The 21,961-nt window shown below is 40.7% G+C and overlaps 1 protein-coding gene across 4 annotated transcripts; it reads right to left on the bottom strand.

The window, feature by feature from the left end:
* Nucleotides 1-799: 799 nt before the first annotated feature.
* zfr (zinc finger RNA binding protein) lies at nucleotides 800-20,724 on the bottom strand. 4 transcript variants are annotated; one of them, XM_083526833.1, is made up of 19 exons: nucleotides 20,585-20,724; nucleotides 20,253-20,337; nucleotides 16,704-16,986; nucleotides 16,122-16,494; nucleotides 15,713-15,963; nucleotides 15,161-15,361; nucleotides 14,164-14,479; nucleotides 13,885-14,078; nucleotides 13,664-13,783; nucleotides 12,570-12,715; nucleotides 12,310-12,475; nucleotides 10,599-10,801; nucleotides 10,362-10,512; nucleotides 9,026-9,167; nucleotides 6,532-6,629; nucleotides 5,637-5,732; nucleotides 5,397-5,508; nucleotides 2,834-2,931; nucleotides 800-2,701 (listed from the first exon to the last, which is right to left on the bottom strand). In XM_083526833.1, the coding sequence occupies exons 1-19, from the start codon at nucleotides 20,619-20,621 to the stop codon at nucleotides 2,519-2,521; spliced, it is 3,255 nt and encodes a 1,084-aa protein (XP_083382959.1). In that variant the 5' UTR covers nucleotides 20,622-20,724; the 3' UTR covers nucleotides 800-2,518. The 4 variants fall into 4 exon arrangements, 2 of the variants coding, with proteins under 2 accessions (XP_083382959.1, XP_083382960.1); XM_083526834.1 differs by having other exon boundaries at nucleotides 12,352-12,475; XR_014531064.1 differs by lacking the exon at nucleotides 6,532-6,629.
* Nucleotides 20,725-21,961: the final 1,237 nt, after the last annotated feature.

The following is a 21,961-nucleotide window of genomic DNA, read 5'->3' as shown; positions in this document are numbered from 1 at the left end:
GAAACTTTATTATTTTATTTATTTTTCTCCAGTCTCCAGTTCCACAGGTACATTTTCAGAAGAGATTCGCAACTTCTCAATAACACGGCGATTTATTAGCATATTTTTTTTTAAAGAAAACAATCGAGGAGCCTGGCAACAGAATAAATGTGCCTATAAAATTGAATAATTATTAAAATGGTTAGTGCTGACAAAGTGGCTTATGAGTTTGGCAAGTAAATGATCCTGACTAAATCAGCCAATCATTGGCCATTTTCAGTTAATACTTAGCATGTGTTACAAGTTGAAATTGAAAAATAAAATCAGCTTTTGTTTAATGGGTCCCAACTGTCCTATGGGTTTCCATATACTAGATAGCAGCAGTACCATCTATCCAGTGTGTTTGATCAGCTCTTACCGATGGTATTACGTGAGTAAAAGTATATACACATGCATTTCTTTTAAACAAGTGTTTTAGAACACTCGTTCGGAAAAAAGAATCATTTTATCAAATTATACATAAGAACAAAAGGTTCGAAATTGCTATTAAAACACTGAAAGTATGTATTCCAGGCCCATAAGTTCACAACTGAATAGTTTTCAATGCAGAAAATGCAACATGGCCACTTCCTGTCCACTAACAATTCAAAACAGGAAGGATCGTTTCTCCACATATCCTTCCTTCCCTTGTACGACACTACATTTTTAGGCCCCAGTGGATGAAAGTACATGGCAGGGAGTCCTACTAGCTCTAACTGCACACATTTAGCATGCACACACACCCATCCCAAAGGAAGGAGAAAAAAAAATAAAAAATTGATTCAGTGAAGGTTTTTATTGTCTATAGTTATGCAGTAGTACCATGATGGTGATGACCGTCTACTGAAAGAATCAATCTACATCTGCAATTACAAACACAGAACCAACACTTTCCCATTCTTTTACCCTTGAATAGATTTGTTTTTTAAACAATGAATAGTGAAACAAAAGTGATGAGCAAGCAGCTGCTCATCTAAACAGATAAAACAATAAAACAGAAATCAAAACTCTGAACACTGCCATGCTTTCATAAAAATTATACAATTTCTTGAAGCTTGATTGCAAGATTAGATATATGTTCATATATTAAAGGTCAAACATAGCCTACACATAGCTACATATGATTATATGCATATGTACACTTCTAGGTTTAGGGATTACAGCACTATGAACACAAGATTTGAGAGAGACTTGGGCCTATTACAAATAAGTGATCTCCGTGTCAAACATAGGCTTAAAATGTCTCCCTCTATGCCTGGCATTTCCTTTAAAAACTAGAAACACAATGGGGGGGGGAAATAGGGACATGCTCATGTAACTGCTGTGGTTATTTCTAAAGTATCTGTTGTCTAGTACAGAAACGAATTAGGAACTACTGAAAATGGGGGCAGCAAGCATTTTTTTTTATTTATTTACTGTATTTTTTTTTTTTTTTTTTTTTTTTACAGGGCCCAAGTCTGCTCTCAGAAATCAGCATTTTACAGCATAGCAACAGAAGCTTGCAAACAAATTGCTTGAGGGGAAAAAAAAAAAAAAAAAAAAAAAAAAAAAAAAAAAGGATTACCTGATTTGAGTTAAGCATAAAAAGATTAGAAGGGTTTCTCCCCCCCTCCCCTTCTTCACACCAAGCCAAAGATGTACATCGGCAATAGCTAGGTGAAGGGAACCGGCAGGTTTTATTAGCGCAGCGAATTTATAAGTAAATGCCCAGTCACCATTCATTAGACACAATGAATGGGTTACAGTTTAGCTTAGGCTTTATGGTTATGAGGAATGTCTCTGTTAAACACACAAATATATATGGGGGGAAAAAAAACTAAAAACAAAAAAACGCTTACTAAAAATGCACAAAAGCCTAAATCAGTTCTACTGTATGGGTAATTTTTTTTTTTCTTTAGAAACAGAGCTCGAGATGACTTTAGAGTTCAAATGAATCTCCAACTCCCCATGGTTGATTCAACACATTATTTGACAGCTGCTGCAAACAACCCGTTTTATTAGTTAAAGTCATATTTTTATATTAAGTCTGTTTATTTGAATATTTAATGAAAGTTAATTTTACCACAAGATCTTGAAATATGTTAAACACCATCAGACTAGAAGAACGTTTTCCGGAGTGTACAACTAACGTGACAATTTACGGTCGGCACAAGCAAAAAAAAAAACGTCTTATCAATTTAGTATCACAAATGATTAGAACACAATAAACTATCAGTCTCAAATTAAATCCAGTTACTGCTTTGGAAAATAATTGTGCGTGTTAAATTTTTTTTTTAGTAAATAATGTTGAAATGAAGCTCAACGGTGACCAAGCTGCCATCGTGTCATTTATGTGCACTAGAAGCTAACCGATAGCCATCAAGACGTTCAACTGACTTCTTACGAGTCAGAAAATTCTTACTGAGCAGCAGCAACGAGCATACACCCACAAGAAATCCGCTTTCGCACCACTGGAATACAGAAACGTTGAACAAGGTATGGGGGAGACTGTGAAGCTTGCTTAGAAGCCATCAAAGTCCTTCTTGTCCTTCTTTCCCTCGGCCTCGAATCCGTCTGTGCCATCGCTGTTATCTCGCCTCCTCTTGCGATTGTTCCTCACGTTGAAGCGTGGGTTCAACTGAGGCAAGGGGTCCATGCCAAGAACCTTATGGATCTGACGGAATGCCAAGAGACGCAGAGCAAACTGTCGAAAAAACAAAGTGCATTAGACTTAGGACTATTTTCAGTTCAATATGTACGTCAGGAGTTCAAAAGCATTTTGATTTTAGAGTGCTTTGTTACCAAAATAACACGTAGAGGATTAGACTTTGCTTACCTGTGCACTAGACGTTATATCCTCTCTCTGCTGCTCCTCCATTGCCCCCAGGGTATCTGTTGGATTTTTCTCACAGGGGTCCATTAATCCTGGGCCACCTGAATCAAAAGCATTAGCACTTCAGTGAACAGTTTCCCATTCTGCTATTAATGGAATTTATAATCATTCGGTGGCAGGAAACACCTGCTAGGAAATAAACTGCCTTAGACATGAAAAAAAATGCATTCAATTAAATTGTATTTTATTTTTTATAGCGCTTTTTACAATTGATATTCAGTGCTCCAGTTTGACCTCAGTGCTCCAGCATTTAAATAAGCAAAACCAAATAGTTTTGGGAGACAGATCCTTAAGCAGAATGGTTCCATTTTATATACTTTGTACCAGAGTGGATACAAATAGCAGTAATGAAAATGCTGGTATGCTAAAAAAAAAAAAAAAGAGCAAAGATAAAAATTCTGTACCGCCTATAAAAACAAAAAGGTTGGACAAATCAGGTGCCATTACTGGTAACCTTAACTGAATCATGTATACCTGCATTTTAAATCTTATTCTTTCCTGCAAAGAGAAACCCTGATGACTCCTAGTCACTTTGAATGTGGTTTGTTCATTTGTCACCACAGCCCCAGCTTTGGTTCATATTTAAAGCTGGCTGTTCGACAAGCCCATACTCGTCAAATAATACGATTTACTTTAATTCAGTGTGCGTATATGTGCAGGTTGGGGGAATACCATAGCCATATGTGTCTGGGAAAAAAAGCAGCAACTTGTGGTTTTACAGCATTGTCATCCATCCTCCTCTAATAGCTTGGCCAGTTATAGATCACTTGTTCAGGACAATGCAGATAATGCTTTATCCAAAAGTGTAAGCAGCAACACAAAAAGATGTGGCATTTGCTTTATTGCCAGATACTGAGGTAGCCTTAACACATGGCTTGTAGAAAACCAGAAGTCACACTTCTGCCAACAGCCTCTCGGACCAGGACCAGCACACTAGTGTGACATAGGATTTGACGTGTTGCGTTCAGGCCCCGATGCAGAGCAAGAAGACCTGGCATGCAGTCATCTGCCTTACATGTATATGTTCAGTGGGGTTGCAGTCGGGACTCTGTGTAGGCCAGTAGAGATCTTCCACTCAAACATTTGGCTTGAACCTCATTTCGTGCATGGGATACAGTCAAGCTGGAACAGGCTCAGGCTCATTTGGTTTCAGTAAAGAGAAATCATATTGCCACAGGATTAAAAGACAACTGTGTGCTTCCCAAACTTATGGCAACAGTTTGACAGAGTCCCACATACGGGTCTGAGTGTCAGGTTGCAAAACAAAGATGCCGATCATTATCTGGCAGAAGGTTATGTCTATTACAAAGCAGGAAAACACGAACACAATGTCAGAAGTGGGTGACCAATTCTTGTAGACAGAATAAGCTGATCCACAGTAATGTATGCTGTCTGGCCAGAATGTATTATGCGAAAAGTTTAAATAAAATGCTAATAAACATCAGTATATCGAAGTACTACAATTCTGGCATGAAGACATACAGTATCTCACAAAGGTGAGTACACCCCTCACATTTCAGCAACCATTGTAGTAGATCTTCTCAATAGACAATACAGGCTTCAGAAGGTGCTTCCTTTTGGGACGACGGCCTACAAACCTACTTGTTGCAGTGCGTGGTATATGGTCTGAGCACTGACAAGCAGACCTTCTGCAACCTCTAAAGCAATGATGCAGCACTTACGCATCAGTGTTCTGAATCCAGTTTCTGCACCTGACCCACAGCACAAGGACTCGACTTCTTTGATGGACCCTTGTGAGGTCTGTTCTGAGTGAAACCTGCCTTGGAAAACCTCTGTATGACCCTGGTCACTGTACTGTAACTTAGTTTTAGGTTGTTACAGATCTTACAACCTCGGCATCTTTGTGGAGAGCAACAAATCTAATTCTCAGATCCTCAGAGTTCTTTGCTATGAGGTGCCATGTTGAACAGCCAGTGGTCAGTATGAGAGAATTGTGCTGAAATTTTAACTGCAATAATACAAGATGAACATGATTAATAGAACACGGGGGTTTGCACAGTTACACGGCGTACAGCTGTTATCACTTATGGTGTCACAGTAAGTTATTTTGTTATAATAGCTGTATGTGGAGTTATTTTCAGAAGACAGTAAATCTGTACTGCTATAAAAGTCTACTACATACGGACTACTCTAAAGTATATCAAAGTTACATTTCTATAGTATTGTCTCTTAAGAAGATCTACTAAAATGGTTGCTTTAGTGTGAGTGGTGTACTCACTTTTGTGAGCTACTGTACCACTCAATTAGCAACAACTGCCTTTTCTCACAATTAAGTCATCACCCAGGTCAAATGAAGAGATATATATATATATATATTCCATTTGAAGGCAAACCATCACAGACACCCAGAACTGCTCTGTAGTACACGCTCCTTTTTCCGAATAAGTAGAACATGCTTTATATATGAAGTTACTTCAGATACACTTCATGCAAATGAAAGTTTTTAAGAAAAGAACATTGCCATTTACAGACACGCCTGTCTTACCAGGGAGCAGAATGCCAGAAGCGATACATTCAAATATCCGTCTCAGCGCATCACCAGGGCTCATCGGTCCAGACGCGCTGCTGATGGCTTTCTCCACAAGCAGTTCCATGGCCTTTGCATACAAATAGAAAGAAAATCATTACTATACGGTGTTTGCTCTTCCAGGCGCAATATTTCAGAGGACTAAGAAACCTTTTGGATATCCTAGAGTCCAGTATAGACAGATCTCTTCCTACTCACCCAGCTTGGAAAAGCAGACCAGGTGGGTACTCTCTGACAAAGGTCACGCAGGATACGAATAACAATTACGCAGGATTGGAGTCCATTGGCTCTAGCCTTCAGTGCAACAAAGTCAAGTTAAGTGAGTCAATGGAGCATTTAGAACAGAGGGCAGATGACATGGTGGGTCACAGTAAGAGGTGCAACACTACTGTTCACAATGGAAGCTTTTACTTGGTTTATGCAGTCTTTTAGCCAACGCTTTTGAATAAGCTGCCATTCCCAGCAGTATTTTACCTCATTGTTAGTATGAGAGTTCAAAGTTTGTAAGATGCACTTGGAACGTTTCCGTGGTCATCTTGTAAACTCTGACCTCAGATTTCCAAATACTTCACAATCAAAACTCTCATTTACAAAATAAATAAATAAAAAAGATCAGTTTGAAAGAGTAGCAGAGGAACTGAAACAGTCAAGGAAATCTGCTTTACTTTGCCTGTGTGCACTTGTGTGACAGCAACATCACAGTAAACTAATCAGATATTCCTTTCCTCTCAATCCCCAAAAGAAACGAATAAATAAATCACAAAGAACAAACGATCAACATGAAAGCTCTTATCGGTGATATTTTTATGCAAAGGTATTCTGCAGCCTTATGGAAAAATGTTTTTTGTTATCTAAAACTAGTTACTGCTCCACTTTATATACATTAACAAATCAATTGTATGCAAGGATGCTTAAACAAAACAAACTAAAAACACTTTGCAATTCCCACTTATTTCATGTAGTTACTGATCGCATCCTTGTATTCATTTCTTCAGAGTCGAAAACCAAAAAATTAAAGGCTAAAAGCAAATGAGTACATAAAAAGAATACATCTCATAAGGCTACATGAAGAAAGAAAAATGATGTTCCGAACCTGGAACCACTTAGCGTGGCGTAGGGCAGCCAGAGCGTCAAGGCATTTTTGCCTGTCCAAGACGTCCGCTGGGTCTTTCACCATACCCGAGGTTACATCTAAAAATGGATCGAATTGTCAAACGGTGGTGAGGAACGGGTGTTTGACCAGGTCACAGAGAGACTGCCAAGAACACATTGCCACACATACCAAATTTTTCCCTTTCCTACAATTCTAGCTACTATTGGGTCAAATGAGGATTTCTCTTATGACAAGGTGAACAAACATCTTTTAGGGGGGGTTGGGTGACAAACAAAAAAACCCAAAGACAAGACAAAAGTACACATTCGTCTGGGGAATGGTGTTAAACATGAAATATGAAGGGCTGATGAAAGCAGGGAGGAAAAGCCTTCAATCTTTTTGACCAATCCAAAATACAGCATTGGCTGGAACCACCTTGAACGTGTGAAATGATATTCATGGTTACCATTTTAAATATTTCAAACCAAACATACTGCACTGGGTCCATATTGACGCAAGTTTTGCGTTTTCTGTTGCAGATGGGGCTTCACAAAAATTTCATAGTTTCCTCATGCTACTGTCAAAGCGATAGTGTAGCACAATGCAACGTATTTTCCCCCAGAATGAATGCTAGAAAATCAAAATGGTCCTGTTAAACCACACAAGACTTTGAGTCACTTATTTTATCTTTATATATTATCAGTTGGTCACTCAATCAAAATAAAATGTGAAACAAAAAAACAAAAAGCATGAAACGTTGGAAACAAATGCAATATAAAACAATTTCAACAAGGGAAGTATATTAAAGCCTGGTAATCTTTGCAGAATTGTTGCATTTACGGAAATTGAAATTTGGAAAAACCCCATTTTTTTTCTCTTCAATTTAACCTAAATTATAAAAAGATAGTTGTTGGGGGCCACACTATGGCTTTGCATTTACAATTTATGAGCATGGTACAGAAAAGGGGAAATCCTAGAGAATGCTTAATGGGATGCGTGCTTGGTGTGACCTACTACAGTGGCAAATAGTAGGTGTGGCAAAGTGTTTGAGAGGGTTTGGGAAGGGACCTTGGTCAAAAATCCTTCCGGAACTGGTAGACGTAGCCTCAGATGGGGAAAAAAGTTACTCAGAACGCAAGGAGGCTTTGGGCTGGACTCGTAAAGCTTTGGATACATGAAGGCAGCAATGCGTGCTGGAAAGAAAACACGAAGCTCCCAGCGAGAGGGGTTAGGACATCACTGCATGCATACCTGCCTTGAGTGGGTTCGGAAAAACCCCCATAGGTCACTGCGGACCGAAGGCTGTAAAAGCCAGGTCCAACCAAAGATTCCTCTAACAAAGCCTTCCTCCCAAAAGCTTACTGATACTCCCCTAAGGACCCAAACAGGAATGGTGACATTTGAGCACAGACTTGGGGCCTGCATTTAACAAAATTTCAGCCACATTCCATTGTCAAAAAAAAATAAATTAGACAAAGGAAGGGTAGTTATACAACTTAAAAGACCTGATGTTTTCGGGTTAAATGCAAATGGATTTTGTATGTCAAGTGATGCATAAGACGTTCTAATAAACCAATCATTCATCATGCAGTGGATTGATTCACTCAGGGGAGCACTTTCATTTTGGAATAAGGGTCTTAAGAATGGTGAATCTTCTGACCACCAATCAAAAGATTTGTTTCCTGTGGGGACAATACCGACTTTCCGACGGCTTACAGCTATTTCCCTCGGGGTTTTTTTCGGTGAATCCCTAGTCTTTTAAATTAACATTTCACCCTATATCCTTACTTATTTATAGATTCAGTAGAGAATTCCCTGGAACACAGGAAACAAAAATGAATCTTACTTGAGACTAACTAGACTTACACAATGCAAAACACTTATCATGCTTGTTTTGGAGAGAGCTTCAAGAGCACTGAAGGTGTTACAGAGAGAGCCCTGAGCAACACTGCTGGCATGTAGACAAACAAGGCAAGTAAAACCTGGTAGTGGTGAACTTGTTAAAAGTCAAATTTCAGCTCAAATTCGAATGCTCAAACCTCATTCAAATTATGCGATTGCTTTTAAAAACATTAGTAGTAATTGCCTTCAAAATCTCTTTTAGGCATGTTCAGAAGGGTAGAAATATATTTACTGAGAGACAGCACGAATGAAAATGTATCGTAAAGGAATATAATGAACTCTCGGTTAATCTAGCTGCATTAGGAACTCTTTTGAAGGCACTCATAGGATTTCTCTAAATGTCATTTCCATTACATTATGAACCTGACCAAGATCAAACACATACCAGGTTTTACACTTTAGACAAATCTTCATATAATCTTAACAGGGAAGCAGAGCAAAAGATGCTCATTTTCATGGGGTAATCAAACTTCGTATTGAAAACAATGAGACCATCTCCTCTGTGCCAGCAGATAGGCTCTTTGGGGTGTCAAATCAACAAATCAAATTAATTTGATAGGTGGCCAAGGTAAGGAGTAATGTCTTTCCCAACCTCCATCCCGGGTGTTCTCCTCTCTGATGACTGGCGAGGTCAACGTGATTGTCACCTGCATCTTGGGCTCAGCAGAGGAAGTCAGGATGATTGCAGCTTCTTGGACCGAGCCTTTCACGTCATACTTTTCTGGTGTGACAAGCTAAGAAACATGGATTAGATTAGAGGATGATTCTAATTGGTATCAGCAAGAGGAAAAAAAGGAAACCCATTACTTACAAATAGTTAGCTAAATCATGTAATATGTTAATTAGAGGCGTAACGGTACACATTCATACCATCGGACCGTTTCAGTACAGGACCTTCAGTAGGGTGCACATGTACCGAATGCAATTCTTATTTTACTTAAACTCGGACCTCAAATGTATTAAGTGGCAGGCCGCGAGTTTGTTTAACCTCCGGCTCAGACTTTGAGCAGTGCGGTTTGTCGCTACTTAATCCGCACTGGAAATACTATTTGTCTTACGCATGTGCAAAATCATTGCTACTGTCCGGCATTGCCAACATTTTTACAACAGCTAGCTATAGGGATTCTTTTGCATTTTATATACAGCTACAACAATTTCTCTTAAAATGAAAAATTCCTGAGAATTCTGCAGATCAAGGGAGTAAATGAAAGGATTGACTTCATTCATGAATAAATAAATATCTAGTAGGTTTCCTAAATGCAGACATCTGTTAAAGTATAATGAAATAAGTAGAACAGTCATGCAGAACATATCTTAAAAATATATATATATTAAAACTTTCTTTTCGGCTTCTCCCGTTAGGGGTCGCCACAGCGGATCCTCCGCACGTTTTTGATTTGGCACGTTTTACGCTGGATGCCCTTCCTAACGCAACCCTCCCCAATTTATCCGGGCTTGGGACCGGCACTAAGAGTGGCTGGGGATGGTTCCCTGACCGGGAATCGAACCCGGGTCGCAGCGGTGGGAGCGCTGCATCTTAACCACTAGACCACCAGGGGACCTTAAAAAATATATATATATTAATTTGTGCTTATTTACACGACGACTCAATTTAATCACTAATTAAAAGTGCATTGCATTAATTTGATTTACTCCATTTAATTAATTTTTATTTAAACCAGGCAGGTTTTTTTATTTAAAAAATTTTTAAATGTAAATTAGATGTTGACAAATGTTAATAATAAATAATGTTAAAAAACAAGCAAGCAATTATGTTACTCTATTAACTAACGAAATCGAACCGACCTGTGACTTAAAAAGCTGAGGTTTATGTACACCAACAAAATTTTTTCACTTTTCCGTTCTGTATGTACAAAACCCATCAGAACACATTTCACAGACATAACCTAATAATTTTGCCAACGTACTGCTAGTTGTTTAGGTAGATGCTCTACAATTCGTGACAGCAGACTCTTGGTGGGTTTCTCGGCGCAAAGAAGAACAAGGTTGACCGTCTTATCTCCACGCAGGAGCAGTCCTTTGGCCAGAACACCGACCCTCATCACTCCCTTCAGTGCTCTGTAACATACAAAAGGCAAAGAGTCATGGACTCAACTTACAAGTCAAAGAACAACTTGCAAATTATAAACAAGGTGTCAGGTCACCTGTCTTTGGGAGGCTCTTTTTTGTCTTTGTCCTCTTCTTTGCCCTTGTCTTGGTCAGTAATGATGTCTGATACGAGCTTGAGGGCACGTTCAGTGATTGACACGATCTTCTGAATGGCTTGGAGCTCCTCTTCAGAGGGGTAAATAGCAGCATGCTTCGTCATCACATAACGATCGTCGGAAGAATCAGGGCGCCGTGGAGGCTGAAAAGAAACGGCAAAAATCATAACGCTGACTGGATACGTTCCCAATAGAAAAGCCTTTCTGGTTAAACCTTTACTGTTTCGTCTCTAATACCTGCATAGTTATATAAAGTATAATTTAAATTATTTTGTACATACTGAGGATGTTGCTCAAGAAACCGATACAAACACACATGTACATTAAGTCCAATTTTGACAAGTGTTTTGACAAACACTAAAGTTGAATCGTACATAGTAATTTAGACAGTAACATTTTTCAAAGTGCAACTTTTTATACTGCCAATCTACAGACTGTTTTAGATCTATCAGATTTGTTGGGTTACTAAGTTAAACAAAAAGTAGATTTTATTTATTTTTGTGACTACGGTCTCTTATTTACGAGTTCTATAGTTTTTAGTCTTGTCCTCTAGAGCAGTGGTCTCGAACCTTTTTTGCGCCATGGACCAGATTAATGTCGGACAATAATTTCACGGACCGGCCTTTAAGGTGTGGCGGAAAAATACAACCGGCATAAAAATTATTTTCTAAATATGATAAAACGTGAATCCACTGTGTTGTATTTTGTTAATTTTGCTAGCTTGGGGGTTTCAGTTTAGCGGTAATGTATTGTGTTAGCGGCCGGAGCAGCCCCTTTAAGAAGGATGCGGGTGTAGGTAAGACGTGAACAAGGCATCATGACGTGCATCAAGAGCGAGTCGTAGACAGATGTGGCAGAAAGAATCCGGTGATTTTCCAAAATAAAATTTTTTAGTTATTTATTCTTTCTGTGCCGGGTTCCCTGGTGGTCTAGTGGTTAGGATTCGGCGCGCTCACTGCCGTGGCCCGGGTTTGATTCCCGGTCAGGGATCCAAACCCAGCCATTATGATTGCACAAGCCAGTGCACGCTTAGTGCCGGTCCAAAGCCCGGATAAATGTGGAGGCTTGCGTTAAGAAGGGCATCCAGCGTAAAACATGAGCCAAATCGAACATGCGGATCATGAACACGGATGATCCGCTGTGGCGACCCCTAATGGGAGAAGCTGAAAGAAAGATGTATTCTTTGTGCGGCCCGGTACCAATTGACTTCAGACCACTGCTCTAAGAGGTCACTCACTTAACCTGAAAAAACAACAGAGAGCCTGTTTAAACCATTTAGTGCTCAACATGACTGATGTAGGTGCATCGGCAATAAAGCAGTCAAACAAAAGGCAGCTGTTTTCGTATGTTTTGGAAGTAGAAAAGAGAGCTCAGTTTTAAGAAACATGTCTGTTAAGAGTTTAATATAAAGTTTTAGCAATCTTGACTCCTTTTTATTACTTCATGTGAAACCTGGTGTTTCCTGTCAATTTTTTAATGCCGCTATACAACCAAATTTGTGAATTAAATCAGGGCTTCCGTGCAGATATGCACTCTTACCAAGTTTGGATAAAAAATGTTGTTGCTCCAAGTTATTTGTTATTACATACTGCATTAACACTAGGGATATTAAGCCTAAACTAAATGCACTTCTGGTTGGTGAAAGACTAACCACAGGGCCTTGCGGCTGTGGGATGGGCATTCCAGGTCTCACCCCAAGCAGACCAGGAGGTCCTGGTGGACCTTGTGGATAGCCCCCATCGGGCATCCTACGCCTCTCCTCCCAGTGGTGTTGCTCTTCCTCCATTCGTCTCCAGTACATATCCTCTTCATAGCGCCTGCAGAAAGCATGAGACACTTGTCAGAAAATTGCTGGGGGGGAAAATAAATAATAAAAATAATTATTTTTATACATCTTAAGCATCTTTAAACCTCATCTCCATCCTCCAGCGCTCTTCTTCTTCACGGCGTCGCCAGTATTCTTCCTTTTGCATTTGTTTCCTCATCTTCTCCTCTTGTATCTTCCGGGCTCGAATGCTGGGCTTCACTTCCACCTGGAGGTCTGGGTTTACTTTTTTCTACAATGTAAGGAATGTAAAGTATTTAATCACCATGTTGTAGAGCTTTTATAAACACAGTTCCTATTAACACTTCCTATTAATACAACTTCCTATTAACAAAAGAAGGCAGCTGTTATAGAGAACCTCCATGGTAATATACATACAGGAACAACTAACTGTTATAACGCAAACCTAAAGACGCCGTAAATAAGAATCAGATCATCTCTATACCAACAATTGAGTTTAAAACTTAAACCCCACTTTACTATTAGGCAGTGCACCAAGCAGGCATGACTATGTGAAAGTTTCTAGAACAGTCAGTAACACCTTCCGGCCAATCAGAGTCCAAAATTAGTCATAACGTTGCTAAATGAACAGAAATCATATTGTAGACAATTTAATTTTAGTAAGTGTTCTAGACTGGGTTTACAGTATTACTCAGCCCCGTTTTCAAAATGACCTTTATAGCAGAAGTGTCAAACTCTAAATTACATAAGAGGCCAAAATCTAAAACAGTACAAGTTGCCAGCCAACTTTTTTTTTTAAGATTTTTCATTTTTGGCTGCGACTGCAGTCTGCCTTTTAATTATAGGACAATTTGATGTTTTATTTTTGAAGGGTATATTTAGCATTCATCCATTTTACTCCTTGACCACAGACACTGCGTCATAACACTTTTTGAAGAACAAACATTTCATCAAATTATCTTCCGTTGGGTGTCCTCTTTTTTTTTTTGGACATTTTGGGATTGATTGTTAAAATAAAATAAATAAATGAATAAATAAAATAAAAACAGCTGTGAAACACTGAGGTAGAAACACCGCTCTCTAGCGGTGGGACGTCACGCGCCTGGACCATTATTTGAGACAATCGCGCACATTTGACGCTCTTGCGGGCCACATAAACACTAGGCCCACCTCACCATTTAACACATGCTTTATATAATCAAAATAAATTTTCACCCACCTTGTATTGCAAACGATGTCTCCTCCCTTTGAGATGCATTTCCTTCGCGTTGGGATCGTTAAAACTGCATTCGCACAGCTTGCAGTGGAACCGGATGACTTTTCCTTCATCATTACGAACCTGTTGAGGCAGAATTCTCTTACAATTTCCATTCAGCACATTTACAGTGTTTGAGAATACGTCAGCAATGTGCACAAGGACGTCTCAATACGCCATTGTACCTCTTCAACGTAGTCATGTCCAACAGGCTGTACATCACTTTGCAAAGCTGCCAGTGCTGATTGAGGGGACATGGGATCAGGACTGTCGTTTTTAACCTCCTGGGACTGTGTGCTGAACGAGGTCTGTATAGGTTTGGCTGCCTCAACTTTTGACTCGTCTATCTTAACGCCTGTGGTCTGTAACTTGTTTCCCCCTATAGTGCAAAAAGAGCGAGCAAATTTAAGAAAATGGCCAGCGTTGTAGCAAAATCAAGAATCTATACACCAAACAGCAAGTACCAATGAAGTTTATCTTGGGTGTGTTGGTTTTCTTGATTGTGGCAGCGGTTGAGGAAATGCTGCTGTTAGCAGGACTCTTGCCCTGCACAGCTGAGGACGAAGTGTTGTTAACCATGCCGAGGGGTTTCAGGTAGGAGGAATTGGAGCCGGTGGAGGAAGAGATGTTCATGGCAGATGGAGTGCTGCTGGTGGAACTGCTGATGGCAGCACTGGCTGTTTTACTGGGGGCTGCAGTGGAGGATGTGGAGTTCTGAGTCACCACACTCGGCTCTGTAGAAGGAATGGGTTTCCCGAGTTTGGTGTGGAGTTTTACAACCTAACAGTGACCAAAGAAGAAATAAATTACTATGGAAAGTATATGGAAGTGTAAGGATTTGAAAATAGAGTAAAAGTAATGATAAAAAAAAAAAATCTATCTATCTATCGATAGAGAGAGAGAATTGAAACTGCCATTTAAAATTACTTAATAATAATAATAATAATAATAATAGTTCAAAACAAAGATTTATTTCCTTTTTTGTTTCCCCTCATGCCTTCATAGTGCATTACTTTTCAGCTATTTAATAATTCCAAATCCTAAAATAAATTAGCTGGTTAAATATGCAGTTGGATCACTGCCCTAATCGAATTTCAGTTTACTGTGACGTGATTAAGCACATGCACACATTACTATAGCTAGATAAGTGTTTATCCCATAGCGCACTACAACGTTAAACATAGGAGTCTTTATGTTGCACACCGTGTGAATGAATTTTACAGCATGTTTGAACATATTACAAATATACAACTATTCCTTATACTGCCTTGAAAAGTCATGTTGCTTGAAACCCCCATCCCAAACTATACACAAATGTTTTGAGTGGAATGAAAAGAAGAAGCCTTCCAACCTTTACATTCATAATAAGTACACTGCTATTATTCCTTTATTTGTTTGAGAAGAGACAAGTTATATAAGCATCTGCTGGTTGTGTGTAGTTGTGCAAGATCATTCGTTTACCTTCTGGTGTTTAGCTCCACGGATGTGAGCAGCATAGGCATCTGCCCCAGTGCAGGCAACGTCACAAAGTTCACAGCGAAGTTGGTTCTGTGTGCTACGAGTTGAGCTGCTGCCACCACTGCTGCTATTACTGCTCTGAGAGACCTTTAGCGCCGCCTCCTTTTTCTTGTGTTTCTGGCCTTCTAGATGTTCTTTGTATGTCTACAATAATGATCAGAAAGAACATTCAACAATTTGTTATGCGGGGAAAAAATATGGTCAGAACACATGGTACATATTTAAAATGAAGGGGGGAGAAAAAAAATAAAATAATAAATGACATGCTACCATATCCAAAGACACATTATACAATTGCATGCCTCCAACATTTTGGTAACAGTTCAGGCAAGAACCAGATATGGCTAGAAAAGTCAGGTGTCCCAATACTTTTGTCTATATAGTGTCTATCTTTCCAGTAGTTTTAAAAGTAGGAGATTTAGAATGACCACTACTCCTAGGCATTAGATTTAGACATGGACTATGAAGGAGAGGTAAAAAGGAAGGAGGGCCTACCTGCGGCCCAGCGCAGCTAATCTTACACACGTCGCAGTAGTGTATTTGTGGTGGTTTCGGCGGTTGTTTGGGTTTGAGTGTTTTGTTCTGGAAGGGTGTTTTCTTAGTAAACGTGCTTCCTGTCCAGGCAGCAGTGGCTGCTGCAGCTGCAACCGCTTGCTTCTGCTGTTGCTGCTGCTGCTGCTGTTGTTGCTGGTAGTAAGAGGACGCCGCGGAGTACACGGCTGCCTCATAACCTGAATATGAGGTGCCTGGAAACAGATTTAAGAAATCCAAATTGCACATTATGATAAATTTAAAGAGTTCTTTTTAATGATTACAGCAGTAACGAAGATTTAAAAAGCACTGCGCTTAACAGAAATCAAGCAAAAGTGACAAACTTTAGGTTCAAATAAATAAATTAATTTACCTGAATATGTGACCGCATTGGTGCTATATGTAGGACTCTGGGAATAGGACGGGACCACGGAGGCTGCAGCAGCTGCTGCTGCCACCGGCTGCACGGCGGAGGACACTGGGTAGATTGAGAAGGTGGAGGTTGCTGGACTTTGCGTGGCCGGCTTTATGGCGGTCACCTGACGGGTCTGCTGAGTCTGCGTATACGGCGTGGCGCCCTGGCTGTATCCAGTTTTAGCGGCTGTTTGGTAATAGGTCTCAGCCACCGTGGGCTGCGGTTGGGCAGCAGCTGCTGCTACAGCTGCTGTAGCTGTGGGTTGCTGGTAGTATTGTTTACCATCATAGGCTACAGCTGGAGCTGATGACCGAACATAAGAATAGGAATCCTGTAAAAGAAAAAGGAAATGTTACAGAAGACAACCATTCAAGCTCTTAAACAGTAGATCGTAGGCTTTGGTTGCGCTTTTACAGAAAAGCTACTTTAAAAACACCTCCGGACACCACAGTGTTTAGTAGGTGAGCATTTTTATCAACTTCTGGTTGATTTTTCTTTTTGGAGTGGTTAGCAAACAAACCTGACACCCCAATGTTTTACCTGGTAATTCTGTGAGGTGACCGGCGGCGGTGGTGGGGGCACTTCAGGCTGGCGCTGGGCATAGCTGTAGTCTGTGGTTGCGTGGGCAGGTTGGTATCCTCCGTAAGCTGCTGCAGTGGCTGCTGCTGCGACAGCGACAGGCGCAGGTCTGGCTACAGCGACAGTAGCAGCGGTCGGGGCATAGGCCGCGGCTACAGTGTGAGCAGCCACTGGTGCCTGATGCACGGTGTAACTGGCCACTGTGGTAGGATGAGTGTAGGCTACTCCAGCGGCCGGCTGCTGACTGCATGGAAAGAGGAAAAATGTATTTGATGAACGCTATTAATTCTGAACAAGACCGTTGTTCTTGACTGATCACACTAAGGTTTTCCAATTGCCATTGTCGTAAATAATTTAAAAGCCTGCCCCATTTAAATGCCAGTCAAACCTAACCCATTTAAACAAGTCTCTTTAAGAACAGACCTCTAGACAAAACACCCAAATTACAACTCAATTCTAAAAATAATAAATTCACTGAAAACATGACGGTCATTTGGCAGCTTTACAACTACATTTGGCACAGAGCAACAAATTGTCCATTGGCTTTTCACATGTATTTGAGCCGGCTGTTTCTGAACATAAATATACACGCTTAACAAATAATAGTCTATAAAACAGTTCACTGAGAAGACCGATCATTATTTAAAACATGAATTGAAAGACGGTCGGATAATTATTCTAATCTCAACAACGCCTCAAACGCTAGAATCATTTCTATATTCGTGGTTCTGAATTTATCCCACATGAGTCAGCCTTTGTGTGAAGAAAATATCCTGTAAGTTATGGGGAAAGAATCAAACGCATCACCAGTACGTAATTGACCGTAAGATTATAAATGCGGCTCTGGTTAAGCTTTACTTAAATTACAAAAGAGGACTCTTTGCACAAGGTACAGTTAACACACCTCAATTTGACATCATGGAACACAGGTTCAGGATAAACCCCAAATTAACTTGCACAACAGTTGCTTTGACAACTACATTTTATTGACCCAAATTCAACGCATTCAAAAAAATAAACATCTTTAGTAAATTTGGGCAATAATAAAATTCATTAATCCAATTTTATCCAAGTCTGTATTTCTTAACTAAACTTTACTATACTAGACTATGAATTCAATGACTTCAATTTCCTTTTTGAACATCCCATTGCAGGTGTAACCCTCTCTTTGGCTCTTATAACAGCCCATACTCTTGTTTTCCACTAGATTTGGAAGAATTTCTGTGGGGATTTAAGATCATTCAGGTAGAAGAGAGGTCAGGCAATGATGTCAGGTAGAGAGGCCTTGAGTGCAGTCAGCACTTCAGTTCTTCCCAATAGGCTTCAGGTCAGCGCTCTGTGCAGGACACTCCGGTTCCTCTACTTCAAACTTGACAAAACCATGTACTCCCAAGACAGATAATTAAGTGATGTGCATAATTAACTTAAATAGGTAATCAAGTACAGTAATGAAGTGTTTGTTGTTCAATTGATTTTTCTGGTATCAGCACACAAATCTCTGTACTTTCTACTTCCTACATTTTCAAACCAGGCTTGTTACTTTAGTTTGAATCTATTTGGTGACATGATCAATATGTTTTTTTTCCATTGAGCAGCTTTTTCAACCTACCAATAGTGTATAATTTCCTGGCAATCACACACCACAAGGGCAGAAGGCAACGAGAGGTTTGGGGTTAACGTGGATGAGACAGAGAGAGTCAGCGATGTAAACATGACTGAGAACAGAGTAATTCCTGATCATCATCTTTTCTCTACATGCCGATTGTTCAGTCTGGATACATTCATTAGGTAACGATTTCAAATTCTTTTGTATTAATATATACAATACCAGTATGACACTAAAACAGGAAGTAATAACGACTAGTTTTTACTTCAAGCACATGTCGGAGCCCAATTTGAGAACTTTTACCAGAGTATTTTAAAACTAAATCTGTACTTCTACCTGAGTGAGGGATGTGTGCACTTGTGCCACCGCTGCTCCTAGAGTTCATGTAATGCTTAGGGGCATTGGAACTGTTGGATCTGTTCATGTTCATGAACAGGTTTGGGCCTCTTAACACCAGTGACATGATATTGTACCCAAGTATACAGAAATACAATTACTACAGTTTGCTTCAAACTTCATGGCAACAATTTGATGAAGGAAGATCTCTGGTGTTCACATACTTTTGCCCATGTAACACAAAGCTATAAAACCTTTTTTCACCTCCTTTTTGCAGGTTTGCCTGTATCGAAATAGAACTGCATTTGATTGCTCTGTAGTGTCATCTGCTAATCCCATAAATCTAACCAAAATCCCTACCCTCTGACGACATATTTATCTTACCTCATACAACTAAGCAGCTATGGGGTTAAGGGCCTTTTTCAGGGGCCCAGGATTTTTAATCATTATCTTTGGGTCCAAAGTACAATGCCTTAACCACTAAGGCACCACCACCTACCAAAAGCAGAAAGCTTTTACCAACATTATAGAGCCAAACGTACGTGCAAATCGGACAATCACATTGCCTAAAGATGTTGCTCGTCACGTGTCCACATACTTCTTGATGTACTGCATTTTACAGAAGTGATCAGTTTTGGAACAAACGCACGTTTGTTATTTATTTTAATTCCTGTCTGAACCATTCAGACCACACAAGTAGTCTCTAATGCACTGAAATCTAAATAGCACAATCAATCATTCAATTAATCAATCAGCTTTTCTTCTCTCCAACCAAGTGTAGGCCCATCAGGTGCTGGAGTATAAATACACCCAGCAGGACAGCAGACACACACCGCAGCACTGCAGCTGCTTGTTATGTTCTGCAACAAGACCGAGTGACATTCAGGGAGTCCTTGAAAACCGCCTGTTCTGACACGTGCAAAAATAGAAAGCGAGTTATTTAGGAGGGTGAACGGACTCTCCATGACTAACTACTCGATCATAAACACAACGGAGTGTGTACAGTGAACAACATTTGCATGGATCTCGAACAGAAATGTTGCAGGATGAAAGCACAGCACCAGGCCTGGTCGGTGGATAAACACAGAGAGAGAGAGAGAGAGAGAGAGAGAGAGAGAGAGAGAGACGCTCTCCATGCAGTGTACGGTGCATCTTTGTTAACGCATCAATAATTGATCGGATTCTTAAGTGGAGGGTGGAGGTGGTGGTTGTGGTTCACGTTTCAGAAAACAAGTCGTCGCTGAAGCTCACGCGAAGGGATCGTTATGCAATAGATCCAGGTGTCAGGAATGGCCGCGGGTTCGCTGGTAGCGACGGCAGTATCTCATCCTGTTGTTTCAGAAGCACGATCGCTGCGAACGGGGACGGAGGGGATTCAACGCTCACGGGAGACCATGGCGAGCTACGGCGGAGAGCTCGCGCATAAAACCCGAACACCCACCCGGTCCGCCCCTCCCCCCACCGCCGAACAATGCCGATGGAAATGAGGTAAAAAGCACGAGACCGCCCGCTCCTACACCCGTTTTATCAGTAATAACCGGCAAAAAATTATAATAAAAGCCTCTTACCTGTACTGCGCAGCAGCACCGTGGGTAAATCCAAAGTAATTGCCGCCGGTAGCCATTTTGGCATCTTCACCTAGCCGGCTGGGCACTGCAACGAGAAACACAGTGAGGGGGGTTAACGCGCTGCAGGCTAACAGCTCGGACTAGCATCAGCTAGCAAAAACAGCCGAATGCTAACGCAGCGACCAGGGACAGCCCGCAACACTACACACCGCCAAGCAACAGACTGTCCGCAAATACACCCAGACACACTTATAACATCCCCACAAACAGCCCACATCATCCTACAACCCGAACTGCTGCGTTTTCATTATTATTATTATTGCCCTCCTTACCATAGGTGAAGGAGACCACTGGACATATGGGAATCATTGGCTTCCACTTCTCTGACAACCTCCGACTGCGAACGCTGCTGGCTTTATATGAATGCGTCGTACCCGGATGTAGAATCTGTTATACGAGCAGCGGAACTCTGGGAAATGTAGTTGTACCTGACATGCTGTCTCTAGCACAGCACTGTTTCACAGAGACACACTGTTTTCGAAAATTTAATAAAAAATATATTATATACATATATATGTATAAGGACAGTGTGACAGCACTGAGGTGTGCAGTAGGAGTGACAGACTGGTTCAAGGTGGAGGTTGAACTGCGTCAAGGATCGGCTCTGAGCCCTTTCCTGTTTCTATGTGGATTATGATGTTTGCGGATGATATTGTGATTTGTGGTGAGAGTAGGGAGCAGGTTGAGAAGAGCCTGGAGAGGTGGAGGTACATGCTGGAGAGAAATGGAATGCAAGTCAGTAGGAGTAAGACAGAGTACATGTGTGTGAATGAGAGGGAGGGCAGTGGAGTGGTGCGGTTGCAGGGAGAAAAGGTGGTGAAGGTGGATGAGTTTCGGTACCTGGGATTAACAGTGCAAAGTAATGGAGAGTGTGTTAGAGAAGTGAAGAAAAGAGTGCAGGCAGGGTGGAGTGGGTGGAGAAGAGTAATAGCAGGAGTGATTTGTGATAGAAGAGTATCTGCAAGAGTGAAAGGGAAAGTTTATAGGACTGTGGTGAGACCTGCAATGTTGTATGTATATTAAGAGATGGTGGTATTGACTAAAAGACTGAAGGTGGAGGTGGAGGTAGCAGAGCTGAAGATGTTGAGGTTTTTGTTTGGTTGTGACGAGAATGAACAGGATTAGAAATTAGTTTATTAAGGGGACAGCGCATGTAGGACATTTTGGAGACAAGGTGAGGGAGGCGAGATTGAGATGGTTTGAACATGTGCAGAGGAGGGACATGGGGTATATTGGTAGGAGGATGCTTAGGATGGAGCCACCAGGAAGGAGGAAAAGAGGACGACTAAAGAGAAGGTTTATGGATGTGGTGAGGAAAGACATGCAGGTGGTTGGGTTGAAAGAGGCAGATGTAGAGTACAGGGGGTATGGAGACGGATGATCAGTTGATTACATCCAGACTGAGAAAAAAGGCTCAGAAAATCACTCTTGATCCCTCACATCCAAGAAATATGCTTTTTGAACTTTTGCAGTCTGACCGACGATACAGAGCATCAAGCACCAGGATGGCCAGGCACAAGAGAAGTTTCTTCCCCCCAGCAGTCTACCTCATGAACACTTAAATGCTCTTCCCATTGTTCAATAACAATATGCGCAACACTACATTTTCTAAATCATCTAAATCTGTATCTTTATATGCAATAATACTC

This window comes from Silurus aristotelis (assembly GCF_946808225.1).
Source record: "Silurus aristotelis genome assembly, chromosome: 23".
Taxonomy (NCBI): domain Eukaryota; kingdom Metazoa; phylum Chordata; class Actinopteri; order Siluriformes; family Siluridae; genus Silurus; species Silurus aristotelis.
The sequence above is the reverse complement of the archived record's forward strand: the minus strand, read 5'-3'. Positions and strand labels throughout refer to the sequence as shown.